Here is a 23,782-nt window from a genome sequence, read left to right as displayed (position 1 = left end):
CACTGATGTCACGTTTCATATCTCTGGCAGTCTGTTAGATTTTACTTTTGGAATTGTGTTTGTACTGAATATTCACTTCCAAGCTGTCCCCGTGTCTGTCTACCTCACTGTAAAAGTGTTATGAAACCTCTTCCTATAGCTACATGAAAATAGATGCAGTGAAAGTACAGGATGGCAATTCTAAGGCACCAAATGTGAGACTCTCACCTTGCATTCCCCACCACCATGCTTGTGTTTTCTGCATTTGCTGTGAGATGCAGTGTTTTCTCTTGTTCACTGCCTTAGGTCTTATTTAGGTGTATTTCAACTAGGTAAATGTCCCATTGTGAGGGCAGTGGCATGTTATCAGTAGCTATCTTAAAACCTGTGGCCTGTGATGCTGAGCGTAGGACCAGTGACCCCGTGAGCTGATATACTTCTCAGCAGATCTCAGACATAGCAGACATCTCTCCCAGGACAGAGTGCTCATACATGGCAGTCTCAGAGGCCTGCAGTGCAGCACTTGTAGTAGCTGTGCAGCCTGAGAAGGAGGCAGCAGCTGAGATGAACAGAACAGCATTCAGAACTAAAGATTAAAACCTTAGGGCCCCACCAACTGGTGTACTGGATATGGTTTAGTTGCTTAAAAAAAAACATGCAAATTCATTCAGTGTTCTCACGAGCCTTCTCCTGTAAGCTGTTGAGAACACATCTCATTCTGCTGAAAGAAGTGAAATGTGAAATACACGGGAGGCAAATATTTTGGCTGTTTGTCATGTTTCCAGTCATCTATTGGATACACTCCTGCCTATGATGGGACATGCCAGTAAAAACAGTTGTGCAACCAAATTCACCAGTCTTCTCCCTGTGTTTTGGGCACGCAACAGATGCACTTGCAGGACTTTAGGACTTAGGCAACAGGAGCAATGACACAGGCTGACAGGTGGGTCTGGCCTGCAGGTTCAAAGTTTCTCATCTTTGAGATAGGGCTTTTTTTTTTTTTCGTAAGGCAACGGTCTTTGGACATTTCTGTTGCCCAAGTTAGTTTCCTGTGTGTTTGTTTTCACTGCAAAAGAGATCAACACACATTCTTCACTAGAACCACTGCCCCATATGATGGCTGCTTTCAGATGAGAAAAGCAAGGAAAACATGCAGTGAAAGAAAAGAAAGTGAAAGAAAATGACATAGCATCCATCAGAAGTTCTTTCCTATGTCTAACATTTGGTGGCCAGAATAGGCATAACAGTTCAGTTCCAAACAAGGTGCTGGAGCAAGATTGTGTAATATCTGCATTATCCAGCACTAACAGTGAGTTGATGAAGATATTTCACAACGCATCTCCCTCGCGCATTGCACATCAGATTTGGCTGGGATCATTCAGGATCATTCTCACCTGTCTGATATAGTGCTAATGATGGCTGTGGTGATGATTTGACTGCCCAGCCAAACAAAATAAAAATGAGGGAGCGTGTCTTTCTGCCAGTTGCTTTCTGCTCCTTGTACTCCTTCATCCTAGGAAATATTTTCCCCTCAGCTGACTCCAGGTTTGGTTCATATCTTCTTGGTGGTTGCCCTTCCCTGTGCTATCTGACAGCTGGCATCACTCTAGTGGTGATCAGTTTTCTAGGGTGCTTCCCAGCTTTGTTGACGCTTAGCAATACCTCCACAAATAAAAAATGTATTGTTGAGGTAATGCTGAATGGCTTGTGTAGATTTGAGAGTCACTAGTCCATGAAAACATAGAGCACTGTCTGGAACAAACTTGTCTTAATTAAGACAAAGACCTAGCTGCTGCTCCAAAACCACAGGTGAAAATTCACAGTCTCTCGTCAGACTCAACTCTCAAACAAAAGGGATGTGGTTTTCTGTGCAGGCAAGTTGTTATATAAATGTCCTTTTACTAGCAGTAAAGCAATCAAGAGAATGAGAGGTTATATGAATTGATGGCCTAATCTCATTAGCGAACATGCAGCCAAGAGTGGAGCTTTCTTGCATAAGCATTAACCCATGGACATGTTTTACTTACAGTTTTTCCTTTATAGAATTACTGCAGAATTTGATCCTATAAATTAACGTGGAAATTTTTACTGCTGTATTTCTGATATTTTTTTACATGTCAAGTATGTCAGTGTGTATATTGAGAGCTGTAATGCTATATCTTGGCAGGAAGAATATTATCATGCTCTACGAGCCTTAGGAACAGTTATAGAGGCTCCAAAAGACAAACAGCTGTGCTTGAAAATAAAGACAGCAGAAAGAAATTCAGGCTTCTCTACTCTTCAGATGCTGGCAAGTGATGCCTTTCAGAGATGAGTATCTAATTAACAATTTTAAGTAGCTTTGAATTTCAGTAAACCGTAACCTTTGTACGTCCTCTGCCAGAGCACATTATCATGTCACTTGTGTTTAGAATTACTAAAGGTGATCACATTTGAGAATCACAGTCAACTGATCTGAAGATTACACAAGCAAGAACATTTTTGGTTTCTTCCTGAACTCCACCCAGTTCAAAGGAAAAAATGTACGTACAGCTGTGTTAAGAAACTCAGAGTGCTCCCTGAGTAAGACTAAGCAACTTCTGCAGGTGCACTAACTTCTGAAATTATTTCAGTGGCACAGACATAGCTCCTAATGCTGACTGTATTGTCTGCCAGAGCAGACTGCCAAAGAAACTACTGAGTTGCCCATGCTGTGGAAGCAGCGTTACAAAACACCTCTCCCTGCACTTTTGCTGGAAAGGATTCAGAAGGATGTGGGGCCTGTCTGTACTTATGGTTTAACATTAAGGTCCTCTAATATTTTATATTTGTCAACCGTTCTTTATATCAAGATATCACTCCAGGTAGCCTGGTCTGCTGGTTGTTGACCCTGCATATAGCAGGGGGGTTGAAACTGGATGATCATTGTGATCCTTTTCAATCCAGACCATTCTATTATTCTATGATATGATTCTGTGAATGGTGGAGCAAGATCTAATGTCTACCAAGCTTCATTTGTACCATACATATAGTGCATTCTTCACTTTACCCTGATCCACATGTAGTTTTGAGGACTCCCTTCTGGGATAAGTGACACTCCTACACAGTCCCTGGAGTCATCTGCTTTCTGTTTTGCCAGCTTTATGATATTTGTCTTGCCCTGAACATGTTGCCCAAGGAACTGGTGGAGTCACCGTCCCTGGAACTGTTCAAGAAACATTTAGATGTGGTACTCAGGGACATCAGTTAGTAGACAGTATTGGTGGTAGGTGAACTAGATGAACTGAGAGATATTTTTCAACCTTAATGATTCAATGATTCTGTGTTCCGCATTTGAACGACAACTAAAAAACACAGTAAGTACTGTGTAGGTCTGAGTGCACTCAAAGTATAACCTACAAATGACTGAAATGCCAAAACAGATTGTGAGACTTGGGATGCATTACATTCTCATCCTCAGGCATATGCCAAGGCTGTGAAGTCACAAAGAAATTCTTTGTTTCCTGGGACTTCAGGATTACAAATGCAAAACCACAGTTGGTCAGGCAGAAACAATTTGCTGTGATCTTTACTTTCTTCTGCTGCTTCACCAGACAGAACTGTTTGTTGTCATGAAAACAGACAGAAACCTGAACATGCCACTGTGCTATTCTTACATTTCTACGCTTTCATATTCAGAATGAAGGATGTATCTGGAAACACTGACCAGCAGCAGTGGGTGGGGAGGATGAAGAGCAGACAGTTAAATAGAGATGCAACTGAAGCACTCTTGCTCCAAGAAAGGAAATGCTATCCTGGGAGAAAAAAAACATTCAGCCAAGCAGTCTGTGCTTCTTGAGACTGGCTGTTATTTAAAAAAAGAAAGCCATCCTTCAATAGCATTGACATGTATTTACGAATATCTTCATTTCTGTTATTCTCTTGCTTATAAACAAGCATTTTTGGATAGCTGGAAAACAAGCCTTTAACCTTCTGTGTGCAAGAAAGAGAATAGGAAATAGCTTTGATATTAGACAATTTTTTTATGAAGTAATGAAAAAAGGGACCGAAAAAATCCAAACCCCAAAATTTCCATATTCTTATAAAATGCAGCCAGGCAGTTTGAAATTCTTGATGCTGGGGGGACTTAGTTCAAAATGACACAAAGCAGATGCAGTCGTGATTTCGTGTGTCTGTTCAGACGTCCGAAATATCTCTGATAACCTCAACCAAATCTGACAGAGATAGCAAATTCAGCAGTGCCCGGCTCCATTAGGTCAGTGACTGGGAGGAAGTTCAAGTAATGTTCTTAGTGAAGAGTTGCAGAAGAGTTTGGCTGTCATTAGATACCAGAATCCCAGTGCAGGAGATCATTATGAGTGCTCAAATCAAAGAAAAACTCTCACATGTTATTAGGCTCTGGAATGTGAAACTGCCCCCAGCCTTAGGACCCTGAGCAACTATGAGTGAGGCTACATAACCTGCTGACACAATTGTGCTTGTCTCTGCTATTTCCATCATTGTGATGGAACTTCGGGAACTGAAGTTCAGATTTCCAACAGGGATATACCCAGACATCAAGTGCAAACTCAGTTGAAGGTGTGGGCATCTCTATTATTAAACACACTCGTTAAATCAATAGGTTTTGTCTCTTCTGCTTTCTGAGTGCACGTAGAACTACTACTACTAATACTGGGCAAGAGCAGCATCAGCCACCATCATTTCCATTCAAATCCTTGGTTTATTTTCTGTGTCTTAACATTTTCATTGAATTGTTTAGACACACATACTTCTTGAAAGGGGAATATCTAAGCAGAAGCTTTACATTGTAAGTTAATGTGTGCTACTATTCTGGAAGTTCTCATGTTATCACATCCAAGAATTACAAGTGTGTGATAATGTTAATGATAATTATATTCAACAAGTGTTGAATATAATCAACACTAATCAGAACAACTAAAATCCAAGTGATGAACACACGTTCAGATACTGCATTAACAATGTGTACAGTGTTAGAGAAATGCAGGCTTCCTGCCTAACTTTGGCCTTTAGCAGAGTCTGTTGTTAACAGTAAGACACAGGTGATGCCTTCAAATATGCTCATCAGCTGTCACACAGCTAGACTGTATGCCAGCATCATTTACTTATTTAAACAATATGTATTACGTGAACTATTCTGCACATTCAGGCCAGCACTCTGTACGACAAGGTTTTACTTGCCCAGAACTCCAAACTGTTTCTTTCACAACATGATGAGGTTATATTCTTGCCTCTCTGATAAATTAATGATTGTGTTAATTTACATCTTCATTTGCATTATGTCTGAGCTTGTAGGGAACACTCTCATTTAAGAGATAGTTATTTATATATTGCTTTTATCTAGTCTCAGCTGTGTTGTGTCTGAGGCTCTAAATAAAGTCAGTTGCAAAATAGACAAAAATAGATGACAGTAAATGATAGCATCAGACAAATGTCACCATTCCAGACATCCTTTTTCTCACTTGTTTTAAATGTGGCATGGTTAAAATGCATGGGAGAGCAGCAAAGAGTGAAAGAGACAACAGGAAAGGGCTTGCAGGTGAAATGTGCCAAGGTGGTTGCAGAGTGCCCTGGCCACCTTTACAGGAATTATAAATCACAGCAGTCTAACTGAAAACATTCCTGGAGCACATACTACAAGTTTAAACTAGGATCTCATGATCACTTCAACCATTCATATCATGTTTTTAGTACACATGGATTAGCTGCCAAAAATGCCATTTGGCTTTGCAACTCTTCCTAGAGGGATGGAAGTAAGGAATCCCTTCCAGCCTAAGTAAGTGAGTACAATAGTTTCTTTCATTTCCTGATCCCATCTAGTGCTATAATTTGTACACTTAAGACAGAATGCCACACTAAGCTGGACACTGGGAGTCATATTTTTCTATCTTCACTTCTTCTGAAGTTCTTAGCACAGTTTCTGGGGGAGTTTGTGATAATATCCAGGTGTAGTTAGACCAGTTGTTGTACACTAGTCATTAATATGTTGAGTATTAACGTGGTGATTAGCCATGACAGGTATGAAAGAGAAGCCTCTGTATGTTTTTCAGCCCACAGAGGTATGATGCTGTTTCAGGTAAAGCTTTCTTTTAATGACCAGAAAAAATGATACACTACTTAATGGTGGCAACTTCCTTACAGCCTGTACCTTCCTGATAATCTTGTCAAAATCCACATACATAACATTAATCTGAACTCTCCTTTGTCATTTTTGCTGTGGTCTTTCTATGTGATTGCAATGTGATAGCATGTACATCTTGAAAGCACTGCACTTTAAGTTTATTGCGCTACCTCTTAGTCTGTACAACTGTGACTAATCAAGACTTCAGCTTCCTCTTGCAAGGCTAGAAATCCAACAGCCAGAAAAGGAAACAACGTGCTGGTAATGATAATGTCACATGGTTATGAGATGATGTTTACAGTGCATGTAATTTCAAGGATAAGCTATAAATGTTCTTACAGTTCTGCACGGATTCATCACTGTTAGCTAATTCTCTTCCTTTTATTCTGTTTTAACTCTATAGCTCAACACTCACCATTCAGTCTCTGTCTCCTAAGTTTTGATACAAAAGCAAAATTGAGACCTCCAATCTGAGAAAAGAGGGGACATCTGAACTACTGGGATTCCCATGAGGACATAAACGTCTTATACTATCTTGTAGGGTGAACTTCCATGTCTAGGTCAGCATGCAGACCAGAATGGACCTTGTCTGCTCAACAGGAATAACTGCTATTGAGTTTGTTTCCATGAAGTATCATGCCTTTGTTTACAGGGACTTTTATCTATACTATATATAGCATATTCTTCTAGCCTAGTATCAAAGCAGCATATTTTTCCCCTTCTGCTGTTGGGATCAGTGGGTAAATAATGCTCTTAGTTACTGAGTACTAAGGCTTAAAAAATGAAAGGCAAGAGCCTCAGTGCCAAAGCCCTTATATTCCAAAATAATGCAAACTAAATGTTGTATTTTTCTTTCAGTCAGGCCCCTGCAATTGCTGCATGTAAATTCCTTTCAGTAAACTTAAAACTCCTACTGGATCTCCTTGTCTCTGAGGCATCAGATCTTCAACTTGTGCTCAGGAAAACAGCTGAAATGTTACTGACTTAAAAGAGCAGCAACTTCCACTTGAGTTTCTCTCTCCTGTGGCTCGTACCAAGAATGAAGATGAATAGCTGACCCATTGCCTTTGCACTTAATTGCAAGATAATGAAACTGTGTTACGATGAAAGGATTAAATGATGCATACTAGGGAGAGGAAGGTGTGTCTTACAGGTATGTGTCATTTGCAAACCACACTGAAGTATCAGAATCTGTGCAAAGTGATGCTCGCCTGGGATTAATAATTAACAAATGGATTTTTCTGATTTATTGTTCTATCCAGTTTCATGAATTTAAGAATTAGAACTGATAATTAAAATCTCTATTGTCAATAGAAAATAAGAGTAAGAAATGCTGTAAGTAGAGTCTTTAAACATATCTAAGTATTACTGAATGACAAAACTAAAAGGTGGTGATGTTTTTCCTTCTCTAATGGTCAATTATATTTTTTCAGTAAATATACTTCAAAAGAATCCTAGGACTGCAAAGCCAAAAACTGTAAGTACTAATCAGCAAATTGAACCTATTGCTTCACCCCAGCAGGAAGAATTTCAGCCTAGAGACCCTGCCTGTATCCAACAGCTTATTGTGCACGGGGCTCTCTTCATTCCTTAGGTAAAATGTTGATCCTTCAGCACAGGACAGAGGAGTCTGGCCTCTTATGGTGTACAGTCTACAGTGCAACATCAGTGAAGGTATGTGGGAATTTATTCCTCTTTTTCCATGACGCTGATGAGCCAATTCAAGCCTTTTAGAGACAAGGGGCTGGTGGGGGGCTCTTCAAGTGCATGTAATACTCAACACAGGTTTTATCAAATGCATCCAGTTAAAATCTGAAAAGTAGAGTAATAATTTGGACCTTGGTGAATGTACATACTGGACAAAGATCTCAGTGATTTACAGTCCACATTCCTTTTGTAATGCATTGTATGCTACAAACTGATGGTTTCAGCTGCACCGCTCACCTTCTGTTACAGCAAAAAAGGCAGTTAGTGAAAACGTGCCATCAGCAACTGAAGTTTAAAAGGGAGAACTCCCCAGCCTTGATTCTCCCTCTTGCAGGAAGGAAAAAGAAGCTTACCCACAGCTGACATAACCAAATGTCTACAGGGAACGCGCAGTTAAGGTACCAACAGAAACATAAGCTTTCTATTACAAATGGCTGTCTGGATCTGTCCTCTGCTACCTTAGAATTCCTCTGTTGTTACACAGCCCACTCTGCAAGCTCAAAACAGCTCCAGATCAAACATCTGACTGTTCTATGGGAGCTCGTAATGTCATTAAACTCCTTGGCATTCTCTCCAACCCGCTCTTGCAGTGGAAGAAGAGATTATGTGTTCATGCATTTCCCCACCACTTTCCAATCTGTGCTGTCTCCTAGTGAAATTCACTTATGAATTACTACGAAAGATAAGAACTTAAAAGTTTGACCAAACATAAAGCCTCAAACCTGAAGTCACTTGTAAGAACATTTGAAATCAAAATGAAACATCACAAGTTATCCTTGTCTATACAGTGAACACAAAAACTGCCTCTGTAGTGGTCTAAACAGAGCTTTCAATGAAAACTGACTTCATCAAAATGCTCCCAGTAATGTTTTTGATCCCTAATGTAGTAATTCAGATTGCTTAATTGGGAGAGCAGGCAAATAGGTAATGATAAATTATATGGCTGAATTTCTGCTGGAGTTGTGAAACTTCGGCTCCCCGCGCTGTTACAAGCACTTGCCTTTGTAAGTGCAAAGAAGGAATCATATGACCCCATGAATCAGTCTTTTCTCTGTTGATACATCAATGATTTTTTTATTATTCTTTTCTATTAAAAACAGAGAAATGCTTGTAAAAGCAAAGCTTATTGAATTAATTGAAGGTAGCCCCGCTATGTAAAATAACAGACTAAAGGATTATTCATCTAAACTTAGACCTGTGCTTTATTTATCTGAATTCTGGAAGATGTTGAAAGTGATCTGCCTCCAACTGAAGTCCATGTACTTTGGCATGAATAGACACTGAGGGTTAAGTTATGACAGACTATGTGCACAGCATCTCCCAGGATTTGGAGACAAGATGACATCTTATTTTGTTAGAAGCCAAGCAAGCAAAAAATAGGAAAGTTGCCCCTTGCTATAACTATGAAATATCTCTGTGAACTTTCAAATTGTTTGATCAGCAACATTGTAGAACACAACATACGTGAAATGTGACTCTGCAGAGCTTATAAGCATAGCTTTATAGCTGAGCAAAGCAGTTTGATACTGAAAGTTTGCCATAAGAAGAAAGGGGGTGGGAATTTTACTTTTGTTTTTGACTCTGGATGCGTTGTGCCAGAATGCAAGATGGTACTGATATAGTTCATGGGCAGCATCAGTCAGTGACCATTTAGAGCATCCAGCTTCATGAAACAGGCAGTTCTGGGAAGTAATTTCATGGGCTGGTAATCAGACAGTAGGACTATTGCATGACACAAGCAGCTTCCATTCAAGGTATGCATAGACCTGTACATACACTTAAGAAGAACTTGTACACAGACTGTAAAGCCGTACTTCTCATTCAAGCCTGGACTCATTTTACTTTTTAATAACAGAACCAGGTTCTGTGAAAACAGTTGCACTCATGTTCTGATGTGCACATGTTTACAGCAGGTCAGCTTTTTAGAAAAGACAAATAGTTCAGCATTCAACCCTTGCAAGTCTCATTTTTTTATCCTGTTCTATCAGTACCTTTCTTGTTTATTTTGCATCTCCTCATCTAACAGTCTCCTTTAAGCACCCCAGACTTAAAGAAAAAAAAGGGCAAGTTACCCACTCCTTTCTAGTTTCAGTTTGCTTTTCAGTCTTTTCTATGTGTTATTTCTTTAAAACTACAAATACTTGTGTAAGCATGTTGGTCTCATTCTCATATACAGGCAGAAAATAAATAGGGTAAAATTTTCAGTAATTACCCATTATTTAGTTTTCTTTTAGTGTTGGCTATCTTAATTATTTTGTTAGCAGTTGCATTAATTCATAGGTATGCAAACTGAGTTCTCTGAATATCAGAGAATGTCCAGTCCAGTGTCTCAAGCTTTTTCCAAGAGCATGTGTTTTTGCACCTTGCTCATATTCTATACAGAATAGGAGTGATTGGTTATTAATGAGATTTTGCAATGAGACGCCCACAGGATTGATTCCTCCTTAGGTAGGTCTGCAAAGCAATTTCACCCAGAATCTGTGAGACTTCAGGCATCAGAAGATCATATGATGGGAGCACACCATGCAACAGGAGAGGCTGCAGTAGATAAGCATCACTGGAAGAGCATTGTTTCTTTCAGCACAGCCCTGGGTGCAGCTCAGAACCTGCAGTTTCTCTGTGTTTTATGGTATTTTGCTGGACATCTGCTTGCAAGGTCACAGACCAGTTATGTCTGATACATGGGACTGTGATACAGGAGAGAGGCCATGGCAACGGCCCCTCTGGCAGTGAGTGCTGGCAGTGAATGAATCAAGTATGTGGTTGTGGAGGAGTAAGAGTTAGCATCCAGTTTTCTGAGTATGGCTTTGGATTTAACATAACCATAATGTGAAGATTTTACATAGAAGGCAGACATATTTCAGAGATGACTTTGTCAAGGCCATCTTGGAATATGTAACTGAAAACTTCTCTCTTTTCTTTGGAAATGCAGGAACTATCTGGATTCTTTTTTTTTCTTTCAAAGTAGTATTGGAAGGAGCATCTTTACTGTTTTGAAATTCATAACATTATACATCTATACAAACATAGCTTCTTGATGTCTTATAACTGTTTTTTCTTTGCATGCCTTGCTCATGTTTTCATTGCTTCCCCTTACAGAATAGTCTAGCCTTAAAACCGCTTATATTTCTGCACAGAATGTGGCTAATATACAGGAAGCATACTAGAAGGGCCATCTAGCAGCCACCACTTGCACTATAAAGCAGTTAAGAAGCCTCTTGGATGTGTTTTTGACTTGCTGTTTTATTGCCAGAATAAGCACTATACCAAGGTTCTGAGATCTACAGGTTACATTCATGTCTAGATGCAGTTGCTCTATAAGCATACAAGTAGTAGTAAAAAGATTTCTGTTACTTCTTAACATAAAAATTATTAGTGCCTCAGCTACATTTACTCATGCTCTGCTACACTTTATCATTTAAGAAACTAGCTGATCTGCTCTCTAACAGCCTTGATCTTTTGGGCTGTTAGGCAAGTAAGAAAATGTTAGTCTTTGGAAAGATAATACTTCAGTAGTCACAGGTATTTACTGTTCTGTGCAGAAAATAGAGAACATCAGCATCATATAGTTAAATACTCAGTGTTGTCTGCTTGCTTATAGAGAAACATTTCAAAGTGAAAAACAGTTGTGCTGCGGTATTCTTGTTCTTACTGTGTTTGTACTTGAAATGGCAACAACTGCACTCAAAGGGAAAGCATGTTAGTTTCTTCAGAAAGGAAATACCACAGAACTCTACAACTGTTGAGCTGAGGAAACTGTTAAATGATAACTTGCAAAGTTTATCATTTGCAAACGAGAGTACGGCTCAGTTCCGCCAAAGCATGCAAAGAAAATCTGAGTGTATCACATCAGTTGTTGTGACACATTCATCTTTCTGTGATAACTTCATCTTACCATCTATGAAAGCAGATGTCTCTCTGTGTGTATATATATGTACATATATGTATATATATATATATACACACACATAAAACATACAGAAAAATGTAGCTTATACCAAATGTCTGTCTCCCTGATTGACCTGTAGGATCTACTACAGGCAGCAGTAGCCATATCCAGCTTACAACATCTGTGCCTACTACAGAAATACACAGTGTAACCTGGATGCACCCAGGACTTTGTTACCTTCTACATTTTTAATGAGAGGAAAGAATTTCTAAGCTCAGTGATTTGTACATTCAAAAGTAAGAACTCTATAGCATGTAAAAATTATGTTTTCATAAACAGTATGTAAGGACACCAGTCAAGATAAGGATGAAAGAAGGATGAAAGAATGCTTCTGCAAAGTTCCATGTTAGACTGAGGAAAAGGAGAGTACTCAAATCTATATTATTCTATCCTATCAAGCTCAGTGAAAGAGCTGAGCTATGACTTTTTTATTTTATTGAGCCCTAAAGCTTCAGGTAATTAGCAGCAGCCTATCAAATAATGGCATTTTAAAGGTTGGAGAAAAGGTTGTAGGTTCACTATAGCTTATCATTATAGAGCTGATCTTGCTTTGATATGTTCAGTGATATTGTTTTCTCCAGAGGCAGCACTGCTCAAAAATTGATGTATGGAAATGCAGAAAAAAACCAACACAGTGAGTGGCTTTCACCTGTAAACAGTGTTAGCAACAGGGTCTAAAAAAGAATAGTCATTCATCTTCTAGATCCTGTACTGTGAGTTAGGTGAGAGCTTATATTGGTAGAGAAACAGCATGTTTACTTAGTCCAAGCTGTTTAACAGAAACAGCCAATTCCATAAACTGAACTTACTTTAAGAAACAGAACGACAAAATGTTCTTTACTCCATTTAAAGCAAAGCAAAATACACCTTTGGAGACATCCTGAACCTTTGCTTAGAAGAAGCTGCTGCTGACCAGCTGCGCTTTGGCAAGCAGTGCTTAGAAGCTGTTTCTCAATCCAGTTTTGTCTCTGCATTTTGCATGGAGAGCTCCATAATTAGCACCTTAATAAGGTGTCTGACAGTCATGTTCCTAAATACATTTCCTTCATATGTTTCCCATTTGTTTAAGTCTGCGACAGGGTTTACAGAAAAGCATTTATGCCAACTGTTTTACAACCTTTACTTACTTCATTGAGCACAGCAATGACAACACTGATGGGATGCTCAACCATCTCATTCTCTGAAAGTCATCTGTGAGACCTGTTGATTAAAACAGTTCCCCAGAAGTTAGAGTCAAAAAGATGCTGACTTAAATTATGGCTGATTTGGTCAACTAAGTGGTGCCATTAGTAAAACTGTCCCACAGACTGAGAGGGGGTGCCAACACAAGAAAATTGACTGAAGCTGGAAGGAAAATGTAGAAAAATGGTGAAAGTCTCCTTCAGTATGTAAAAGTAATTACTGATCTTGTTTGATGTATGTATATGCAGAGGAGACGCTAAGAAAGTTGTGTAATGAGTCTTGAGAAGCATTACGTTCCCATAATATGCAGCTATGTTCCCACTGGTAGCATAGCACTAATAGCATATCCTTGCTTCTGCAAGTCTTTTGTAGGTCGTGTTAGTGAGAAGAATTCTGTTATTTCCAAGAATGATGACAGTAGGAGAAAATGGAAGATGCAGATGTTGTGTATCTCTGCATAAAGGAGAAAAACATCTGTCGGTGAGTGGTGGCAGATAACTAATTCTTCAGGGTATCCAAGACGTCCAGTTTTGTTTTGGCTGCGCTCTTAAAATTTCAAAAACCAACTTTGTAAATACACCCTGGGTTTGTTATACAAGAAGACTGGTATTTGCCAGCATTCTATTGGCACTGCTCATATGGACATACATATGCCAAATGGAAATTTCCATTGACTTAGAGGGGCTTTCAGTGCTCTGTTAGGATTTTCACATGCGTGCATAAGGGCTGCATATAATTCACATTGGTCTTCCAAAATGCATTAATCGCCAAAACAAACAAAAACTGCCAAAGTAATCCTGTTTTAATGCTCCTCTGCTGTTCTGCTGGCATTAAAAGAAATGACAAATTTAAATTCATTAACCACTCTCCCCCCCCTCCCCCCATAATACATAACAGGAATTAGTTAGTGGCCTCTCTGTGTTTGTTACAGCAGAATCCCAAGTTATGAAGTAAAGAATCTAGGAAAGCCCCGTGTACGCTGTGAGGTTTTGCAAGAATCTATGAAGTCCTGGTCTTGCATGTAAATTTATACCAATGTAATTTCATTTATTTCACCCAAATTGCAAGACAAATATTTCTCTGAGATTTTAAAAGCAGCTCACCATTGCGGAATATTTTGGCAGGAAGTATGACAGACTAGGCTGCCATGTTCTAACCCTTCTCAGCTAGCTCTACTGCAAGGCCCCTAGTGGAAATACAGTCATTTAGCTGAAGAAGCTCAATTACTCCTTTTCAGCTGCTCTACCTCTACTGGTCTTCCTCTAGAACCAAGTGCTTAGCATTTCTGCTCCAGCCCTCGAGCAGGTTTTAAAACTACTGTCAGTGATAGTAAAGACTACATGCCCAAGCTGCTCATTCTGCTCATGTGTTGCTGAGCTGCTTTTGCTTGTTGCAGGGCCAAAGCTGATGGAAAGCTGAAAATGTATAGCAGCAATACAGTGCTCTCCCCTGAATAGTGTTCCAGTCCGGAAAACACATAATGTGCAATAAATCCAAGATAGCTTATTGATCCAGTGACTGCAACACCAACAGTCGGTCGAAAATATTTTGCCTGCAGTTCCTGAGAACTCTCCAAAAATGCTGTAAATGATTACAGAAAATCCTTCCCTTGCACCAAGGGTCGTTTCAGGACATGTGCACTTCAGTACTATTTGACTTGTGCCAAGTTCCTGGTAAGTAAATTTTTTTTGTTAGGGCTGCAAAAAAAAGCTTTTGAGGTCGCTTTTTCCACCAGTAGCTACAAAGATGGAACTCTGAAGTTTTAAAAACTTTTAAGTGGAGGCCGTGCACGACCTGCTGAGTCTGCAAGATTTGAAAAATACAGGATATGTGTGTCTGGCTTCAGTGCCTGAACTTAAATAACCTACATTGTGTAGCTGTTGTTAAAACCATACACAGCAAGATAATGAGCTCACTGCCCAGGTGGATCTGCCTAATAAACGCCTAGTTGGTAACAAAGGGATACCTCTGCAAATACTATAGAAAGGAGCCTACAAAGGCTATTCTGCATTAAAAGACTGTAGAATGTTTTTGGCTCTGTCACTACTGATTTCCAAACAGCTGATCCAAGTCTGGAAGGTGGGGGAAAAAAATTGGAACATACTTAAGTTATAAAACAGAACTAGAAACCACATGTCCAATATAAACAAGTTCCAGGTTTGTGCTCTTGGACGTGCCATAGCCATGTTCTACCAGGCAACAACACAATGCAGCACTTGTCTTTTGAATGGTTAAAGGCTCCTTCTTTTCAAATGAAATCTGACTGAGTTTAGTTCTTAATGAATTACAGTTTCATGAAAGATTTGTTTATACAGAACATGTATGACATACAGATAGTTTCTAGTGTCCTGCAGAGAAGCACTGGATGAGCTACTGCACAAAAATCATCTGCAGGTACTTCAGAACACTTTTTCCCTAAGGCTGTAATTAATTTCTAATATAAGCACACTCCTCACTCCTTCTGGACTATCTGCACGACCGAGATCTTTGGGATTTTTCTGTTAATCACCCTCTGCTCTCCTAATGTAAGATCCCAGGCTGCACACATTGGCAACTTGCTGTCAGAGTAAAACTTGTCTCAGCAAAATGTAATTTGCAAAGAATTGTGCAAGTCACAAATTGCTCGGTTTTCTTTCTGTAGATTTTCTTTCCTGGTTTACTGACTGTGTTTCTGTGCAACATAACCCAACCATGAATCCCCTCCTCAGACTCAGTGCTCGTTTGTCTCTTAAACAAATTGTCATCTTTCTCTTCCCGTCAGTCAGCAAAAGCAAACAGAGAAAAGTTGGGGAAAAGTTTACAGGGAGAAAATATTTAGCTATGCTGATTACAGCCCTTTCAAAGATAGTGAAGAAGAGGAAGAAATAGGAGTTTTTGACTTGGTAGATCCAGTCTTCATTTCAGCTATGACAGTGACTTGTACAATTTTGCTTTAAAGGCTTGTTAGCTCCAATACCTAAACTCTGTCAGTTGTTATCAACAGCTTTATTTCTCCAAGAAGGCAGAGAGACCTTCTCTTATGGTCCAGATTTCTGAAGTACTCGCTCAGTTTTTCATTCTGTTCTTCAGGGATACAAAATGGTCACTTCCTTCTACAGTCTTTTCAAGAGAGATTTTTTTTAAGTTGAAAAACAACTTCAGCTATTAAATAGCAGACTTAATCATTGCTCTGGTCTTCCTAATCAATATATTTTTATCACACATCCTATATTCCAGAGTTAACTGTTTTTCATATGTTCTGTCATGTCTTATATAGTATTTCAAAAATGGAGGCAACAAGCTTCAGCAGTTGGACTGGATGAAGAAATTCTTGACAAGATCTGCTCTTCAATGGATGTGGGACGATAATGGTGGGACACGGTGTTCTTTGGTTCTGTGAACTTTATCATGTGTTTGCTCCTATTGCAAAATACTGTCAGACATAGCTTTTGGTTTTTCAAAGTATGTATTGTATTGTACACCGGACTGTGGTAACCAGACAAGTACAAATTCATTTCCTATTGTTATTCTAAATGACCCAAAACATAACATATCTCAGAGATAACAGCTTTCAGGCTATCCTGTCATTAATAATTCAGAAACTGATGAATGATTAATACCTTAGTAAAGACTGAAAGGGGTGCAGGGAAGGGAGAAGACTTTCAAAGAATATCTGTATAACTGTCAGAAGATTTAGTGCTTTTTTTGTAGCTAATACTACTAAATGCAGCTGTCACCAATTGAATTCTCCACACAACCAATTAAACCCAAACTCTTTTGCAGCTGAGTCAATTGTATCCTGTTACTCAATCCTGAACTAGAGAGGTAAATGGAGTGAGCAGCAGCAGTTTTGCCTTTCTGACGCTGGCTACTTCTGAAAATGTAAGTCTTAAAACTTGCTTACTCTTTCATGAACTTTGTGCTCTGTACTTATTTTGAGAGATTTTTAAGATGAAAAGCTGTAGAGCGTATATACTGCTTATTTATTACCTTCAGAAAGCACAAACTGTTTGCATCTTGGCTTAAAATCAGTATGCGTAGCTAGTATGTTTTTTGGAGTTGCACACTGGACTGAGGACCTTAGCATGACTTTTAATGAAGTTGTGTCATGTTTTCTTCTACACTTTAAACTTTCTTAGAAGAATTAGCAGCGCTTCTCAAGAGTTACAGAGCTATTTCAGAAAAACAAACAAACAAAACAAAAAAAATCCCACAAAATCAAGGCTTCACAGTTTTGTACTGTTCTGAAAATTAAAGGGTTATTGAAAGATGACTAAGAGCATCAATTTTCAGTAAGGTTCAGGAACAGGCAACTGTACTAAATGAAGATAAGGGAGAATGCTTATGGTTTAGGCTGAAGGGGCCATGTGTACAGTTTCATTTGAAGCTGAAGCTGTCCTGAGGCTGTTGTTTGAGCTGGTTTCAAGGAATAACATTTGAGAGAAGTTTTTGCTAAGCTTAGAAAGGAGGTGGAAAGCAGTATAAGAAAGAGTATTATGGGGCAGAAAAGCTTAGAGGCGCCCTGTAACCACTTGATAAACTGAGTGTATGCCAATGGTAGTGAGTAAGGCATGTAAAGCCAGCCAGCTAACCAACATGAGTAAAATAAACTGGAGGCCCAGCTACCAGAACTGAGATTGCAGAGCAGCATTGAGAAGGCTAAATTCACTTAGCTTGTACTCCTGCTTGTGGGAAATCAGCACCTCCTGTTTCTGCTGGTGTCCCATTCAGGGTGAAGGCAGCTTTATGTTCAGACCAGAGCTACTAGCTTAGAGGACAGGCTGAACTAGTGGTACACAGCACTAGCTGGGTAACACAGGAGGAATTGCTTCAAGTTTCTTATATTGCAGCCTTCTTTATCAACATTGCCTGCCTTCAGCTCATCTACGTTTGCCACCTTCTGCAGTCATTATGTGCTTACACAAAGGAAGCTAAAAGGGAACATAAGCCAGATTTAGTCCACTTTTATCTAGCTAAGCTCTTAAGTTTCCAGTTATTGGGAGGTGCTAAAATGTAAGGTACACCTTATTTCATTGGCCTGTGAACTTGCTTCTCCTTATGCTTGTTGCTCAGTTTCTTCACTTGCGTTTATCTGACACCTTGATTCAGATGAACTTTATAGAAGTTGTGCCTAACTGCCGTGCTTTAAATTAACATAGAACAAATCAGATTTACTAGAACCAAAAGTGAAAACCATCCTTCCTTTTAAAACACTATCTGTACTTTGTATCAATGCTTCTTTGCAAACCTGAACACAGGTTGAATACCATGCTACTTAGTCCAGCCTAATTGTTATGCTAGTATTACCCTTGTGAGAGTGAGGCCCAATTCATTTGTATGTCAGAAGACTGCTTTCAAATACCAAATATATGATGAGTTTCCCCACCTTCACAGACCTCAGTTATGAATTCATTAGAAAAAATCTCCTTAGGGAAATGACTGTGAAGAAATTGTAAGTTAAACATTGATTTTTTTGTATGCGTTCCTTAGTGTTTCCCTAAGATTGTGTTACTCCCTCAAAATAGTGTTGCCTAAAAATTCCAATAGTGTTCCCTTAGAATAAGATAGCCTCTTTCTATGCCCAGGTGGCCATGGAGAAATAAGCTATGACAGTTTAGTGATGGAACAGAGGAGCTACTGTTAAGTGACCTGTCCCACAAGACATACTTATCACAGTAGCACTTCAGATTGACACTGTTGGCTACTTCTCCTTAGCTCATACTAATAAGTGCAAATACATTGACTTCTGGTTATTGAAAACCACCTCCTACATTCTAATGTAGTGTTTAGTGAGCATTACCCATAAGTCCAGAAGGAAAATTCACTAGAATAATTGAGCAATGCTATATCTTGTGTTTTCTCTGCATGTATGATGAGATACTTATGCAGATGGGTAAAAGCTTTAGAAGTCACAGTGATTTGGGGGGAGCTGTAATATATAGAACTTTGGGGATCCTACGTATTTGCATGTTGTATAACGCAATGAGTCGATGCACTCTATAACTTCTCAAAACACAGTGGTTGTGCATAATGTGCTATGAGGTTCTACCTTGAGGTGGCTATCCGGCTTTGCACTTTTTCTTCCCACTGATGCATCAGAGATACTAACTGGTTACCAGTGACTCCAGAGAATTTTCAAACCTGTCTAGTAAGCCTGTGCAGAAAACTTGCCTAAGAGGAAGGAGAATTTTGTAATGTAAGTCCTTTGCCTGATTTTCTGAAAGTGCTTCCTGGTGAGGAATCTTCTCAGAAGTAAAGGGGATTTCTTAAGCTGCTAGGCCAGAGGAATTTCTGTATCAATGAGATCAATGTAGTTTGAGACAGAGTGCTGCATCTGTGGAGCACAACACAGCTTCTGAGGTCCACGGGAACCTCAGTGGAAAAGAATCTGGACTTGACGTTACCCGCTGATACTAAGTATAACCTTCTGGTAAACATTAAATCTTCAAGGGTTTTGTGGCTGATGATCATGGTAAACTCCAGCACATCCAGTGAGTGGGTGGGGTGGAAAATATAAACATGAAAGGAAACCTGGGGGGATGGGGTTTGCAGGCTGGTGGAGGGAACTGCAGAGAACTTGGTGACCAGTGTTATCCGCCTGGTTCAAGGTTGTTTTCGTTAACAAAGGTGAAGCATTCCAAAGGTTAAGCTTGCCTTACTGGCTGGCATACAAAGCACAAGACACTGTGGATCACTTCGGCACGTATAGCTTCGTTCTAAAACACTGCACTCCAAGCAGTGATCTAAGGACAAAAGGAAGACACTGCCTCCTTGGCTGTTCTAGCTTTAATTCTGTTAGAAATGGGTTAATTAGCATCCTGTACACTGCTGTCTGCTTTGGTTGTTTGAGCATTGAAATTGAGCTAGAACAATCAAAACACCAAACAGGCAAAACATAATGGCAGCTTTCAGTTTCTATGAATGTGGACTAGATTTAACTGAACAACACTTGAAAGGCTGGGTATCTCTCTGCCACACCATAACATCAGTGATATAGCTTGCCCCTCCTCCAAGCATGAAGAGCAAAGCCTTAAATTTGTGAGCGCGGTGGCTGACAAAGGCAGGCAGGTTTCTAAAGCTGGTCATAAACTGCACTGTACAGATATCTCTAGCACTATCATTGGTATCTTTTAGCCTGCAGTACTTCGGTTTGCCCTTAAATACCAGCTGGTCTAGTCATACAGCACATGGAAATTTTTCACTCCGTAGCAGAAGCTTTTGATTGGTGCTTAGGAATCAGATTTGGGAGTTAGTAGGGCAGCTGCTTAAAGTACATTTCACATGCTGCTGGAGTGCTTGATCCAGTGTCTGTTGACATGGATAGCCACTACCCTGTGCACAGGACATGTGGGTAGACTGATATGTACATGTTAGCAAGGTAACTTTTTGATCACTGAAAAGCAAAGGAGACCCAAGACCCATGTCCTAAATCAGTAAAGCCCCCTTATGTTTTGGAGTTCAACCAGTCTGTAAGTCACTGCATGTTGTTGGCTTTTCCAAGCCTGCCACAGCTTACTTTAAGAATAATAAAAACAGCGCAAGTACCTTGGGAAACACTGCAAGACAAGTAAGAGGTATTAAAGCCTTTAAAACTGAATCCAAACAGAGACAGACCTGTTGCCAGTGAGGAGGAAAACTTGGCAGCTGTGTTTAAAGCTTCCCACACAAATGCTGGAGTCAAAAAAAAAAACAAACACCCAAAGAAGTTCTGGTCCCTGAGGGTCCTGCCACTCCCCAGGCAAAACCATTCCTTTCCCTGCTTTTCCTCTAGCTCTCATACACATGTTCTCCTTCTCTCTCTGTGCCATTAGTTACAGCAATAACAAATTAAGCCCTACAGACCTGGAAAAAAAAAAATACAGGAAGAGTTAAAAAAAAAAACAACTCCCACACAACTGCGAGAACCTGGAGGGAAGCCAGCGTCCCCGAATGACTCTGCTCTGTGGCAGCCTGGAGTGCTGTTCCCCCTACTCTGCTCCTCTCCCTGCAGGGCAGGCATGGCCCAGCCCTCCTCTCTTTAATCAGGGAGAGGAGTTCCCCTAGGTATCCGGTTGGTTTGAGAGCCCAGTAACACTGCTAAGTTTATCCTTTGCTTCTAGGGCAATGGCAAAGGTCAGAAATGAGAGCAAAAGAACTGAAAATAATGGAGACAATTCCATGCGAGCACCTTCTCTGTCTAACTCCAAACAGGCAGAGAACAGTTGCACAGTGCAAAACAGGGCAAGATGCCCGGGGTGCCAGGAACACACTGTTCCTTTGGCTGTGCTGCATAGGGAATTGTCCATCCATATGCTCTAACTTGATGGGTCCTTTTTTCCCCTCCCACAGAGCAAAGCACATCCTCAGTTTAGCATGGCTTTTGTTTTATACCAAGAAGGCAGCGGGGAAAGCTAGGTGTGCTTGTAGAGCTCTGGTTGGCGTGGGTGGAACTGCTGCTTCTAATTTATAATGGTTCAGGAGGTGCCTGTCGTGTGGTTCTGATCTTTTTCTCAACATCAGAAGTGAACTGATCACAGACTTTAGTAAACTAATTTGTCTGAAATAATTCAGTGGAACAGCTTGCACAAACGTGCTTTCATCTGCGTGGTGCCTTGCCAGAAATGCTGTTCCTGGATCTCCAGCAGAGATTGATCTCTCCAGTTTCTGGTGCTCCCCACTGGAGCAGGCCATCCTGCTCCCTGCCACTAGGCAGAGGTGTGTAGTATGGCGTATCACGGGGCCTCTTTCAAGATTGTATTCTTAAGAGTTTCACTAGCTTCCGTGGTGCTTGCAAGGCTTCAACTTGTGTGTGTGACTCATATAACAGCAACAAAGGGGTGAAATGAAACTTCACCAAGAAGTGAACGCTGATCAGAATAAGTTAGTGTTAGCGTTCAGATGTTTTGTTGTTATCGTTTTGCTACTGAAATCAGTTTTACTCAGCCCTCAAAAGCTTTTCTTAGGCCGCCCATGTCCCTCTGCACTTATGTTCAGTATCTCCTTGTGACTCATGTTTAGCCTTTCAACTGCCTTCTTGCCTGCTAGTTTCACAAAAATGCCTGCTAAAGAAAGAAACAAACACAGCCATTTGGGTGCCTCTAGAACATTTAATTTTAAAGAATTAAGGGTATTGATGCTTGTATGGGAAGCAATAAACATGTATAAAGGCAGCGATGGAAGAACAGGGCAGGAAAAAGTAGGTGGGGGAGGGTAAGAAGCATTGGAAAGGGAAGTAGAAGATGCACCGAAGAAAGCGGCTAGCAGCTAAAAATTACAGCTTGGTAGGATCCACACAGACGACAAATGCTCCGTACCCTGTGATATTAAGTAATAAAAAGGGCAGCATAGCTTTGAACCACTGCCCTGTAAGGGCTTATTCCCAGAGGACATTTTGTTTGCTTGTTTGGGTTTTTTTTTGTTTTTTTTTTGGTAGGTTTTTCCAAGCTTGAGTACTGAAAAGTTGAAAACGTAATGGTGGCCAAATACAGGTTCGGTTTTGGGTTTGTTTTTTTGTTTGTTTGTTTTTCAACACTCATTTAATTACCAAGCTGTAACAATTAAATCTCCGGCTGGGTTGCAACTAACCTGTGTGGGTCCTTAGGTGAGCTTTAAGGTGGGAAGATTTGCCATAAACTTTTTCACACCCCACATAGTGGCATTTGTGCTTTTTCTGGGGTGATCCAGGGTCAGTCCAGCTTCTCCCGCGTTTGTTCTTTTGTCTTGGGCTTGGCTCAGTTACTGCAGCCAGGCTAGTAGGTGTGGTTGCTTTTCCTCCTCCACGCTTACTAGCCGAAGACACACTTTCTTCCCCAAACTCCTTAGGAGCGATAGAAATGTGTATTTTTTCTGTGATATCGAAGGTCTCTGTTTTTTCCCTTTTGAGAGCGGGTGAGTTTGGGACGTGCTGGTTCAGATCTGCTAAAATGCTGGCTACCACCATCAGCGACGATCCATTGTCCTTCCCGGTCTCTCTGACTTCCCACTTCTCTTCTCCATTCGACGAAGGACGCGTTGTGGCATCAGGCTGGGGCTCGGTCTCCCCTTTGGGACTATGGATAATAGCACGACTGGACATAGAAACAAGGCATTCTGCTGCAAAATGATCCACGTATGCTGCCGTTGCCATTTTTCATAAGTTCAAAAAGAAATCCAAAGTGAAGAGGTGAGAAAAAAAGCACTTTTCCTTCTTTTGAAACAAACAGACAAACACAAAGGTTACGCAAGCAGCCCGTTCCTTATTTCTGAAGATCTCTCCCAAGTCCAGCCTGCTCCCGCAGCCATCAGAAGCGCGCTCTGCTCGTGACGATCACGCCCAGCTTGTCTCTCGATCAGAAAAGCGCTGAAGTCCAATGAAAGAGGGAAAAGATGAGCAGATAGATCCCGGCAGCCTGTTGCTTGGAGCGTGAATTAACGCTGGATTTTCGAGCATGTCACACGATACCGACGCTCGTTCCCCGTTGGGTGCATGGCGCGGTGACAGCGGGATCAGCTCTGCCCGTTATCGCGGCTCGGAGCGGCCCGGAGCCCCGCGGGGCGTGGCCTGGGGGGAACATCTGGGCCTGACGTCACCGAGCGGCCACATCCTGCAGCCGTCAGGTTGGCGGCGCGGGGGCAGGGCCGGGCGGACACCGCCCAGCCATGGATGGAAGGGGGCGTCCCGTTGGCTGCTGCCCTGCAGATGGAGCTGGAGCGGGGATGTGATGTGTTGTGACAGGTTTAAGCGGCTCGCACGGAACACACGGTACAAATCGCCATCCTTCCTGTCAGAGCACTCCTCGCTGCAGCACTGCGCTGCATCGCGGTTATTTCAAAGTTGCTCATTATTATGCCCATCTCACAGGAGATAACGCAGCCAGCTTGTAGAGATTAATGCTGGAATGAATAAGCGG

At 40.8% G+C, this 23,782-nt stretch overlaps 1 protein-coding gene and 1 long non-coding RNA gene across 4 annotated transcripts in view; one reads left to right on the top strand and one right to left on the bottom strand.

Moving 5' to 3' along the window:
* Positions 1-23,413, bottom strand: part of KLF13 (KLF transcription factor 13) — a 29,213-nt gene extending 5,800 nt beyond the window's left edge. For 2 of the 3 annotated variants that reach the window (XR_014934407.1, XM_085515734.1), the window contains exon 1: positions 22,479-23,413. Coding sequence is in view for 2 of the 3 variants with exons in the window: in XM_085515734.1 (XP_085371860.1) it covers positions 22,479-23,019 (541 nt within the window). In the remaining variant the exon portion in view is untranslated. Of the gene's footprint in view, positions 1-12,880; positions 12,954-22,478 lie in introns of all 3 variants that reach the window. The other variant, XM_085515735.1, reaches the window with a different exon arrangement.
* On the top strand, positions 7,131-8,168 carry LOC146758468 (uncharacterized). The gene is made up of 4 exons (XR_014934410.1): positions 7,131-7,250; positions 7,531-7,574; positions 7,692-7,771; positions 8,054-8,168. It is a non-coding gene; the product is annotated as an uncharacterized LOC146758468 (long non-coding RNA).
* Positions 23,414-23,782: the final 369 nt, after the last annotated feature.

Source organism: Coturnix japonica, chromosome 14 (genome assembly GCF_054131305.1).
Source record: "Coturnix japonica strain WE chromosome 14, WE-NBRP24, whole genome shotgun sequence".
In the NCBI taxonomy this organism is placed as follows: Eukaryota; Metazoa; Chordata; class Aves; order Galliformes; family Phasianidae; genus Coturnix; species Coturnix japonica.
The sequence above is the reverse complement of the archived record's forward strand: the minus strand, read 5'-3'. Positions and strand labels throughout refer to the sequence as shown.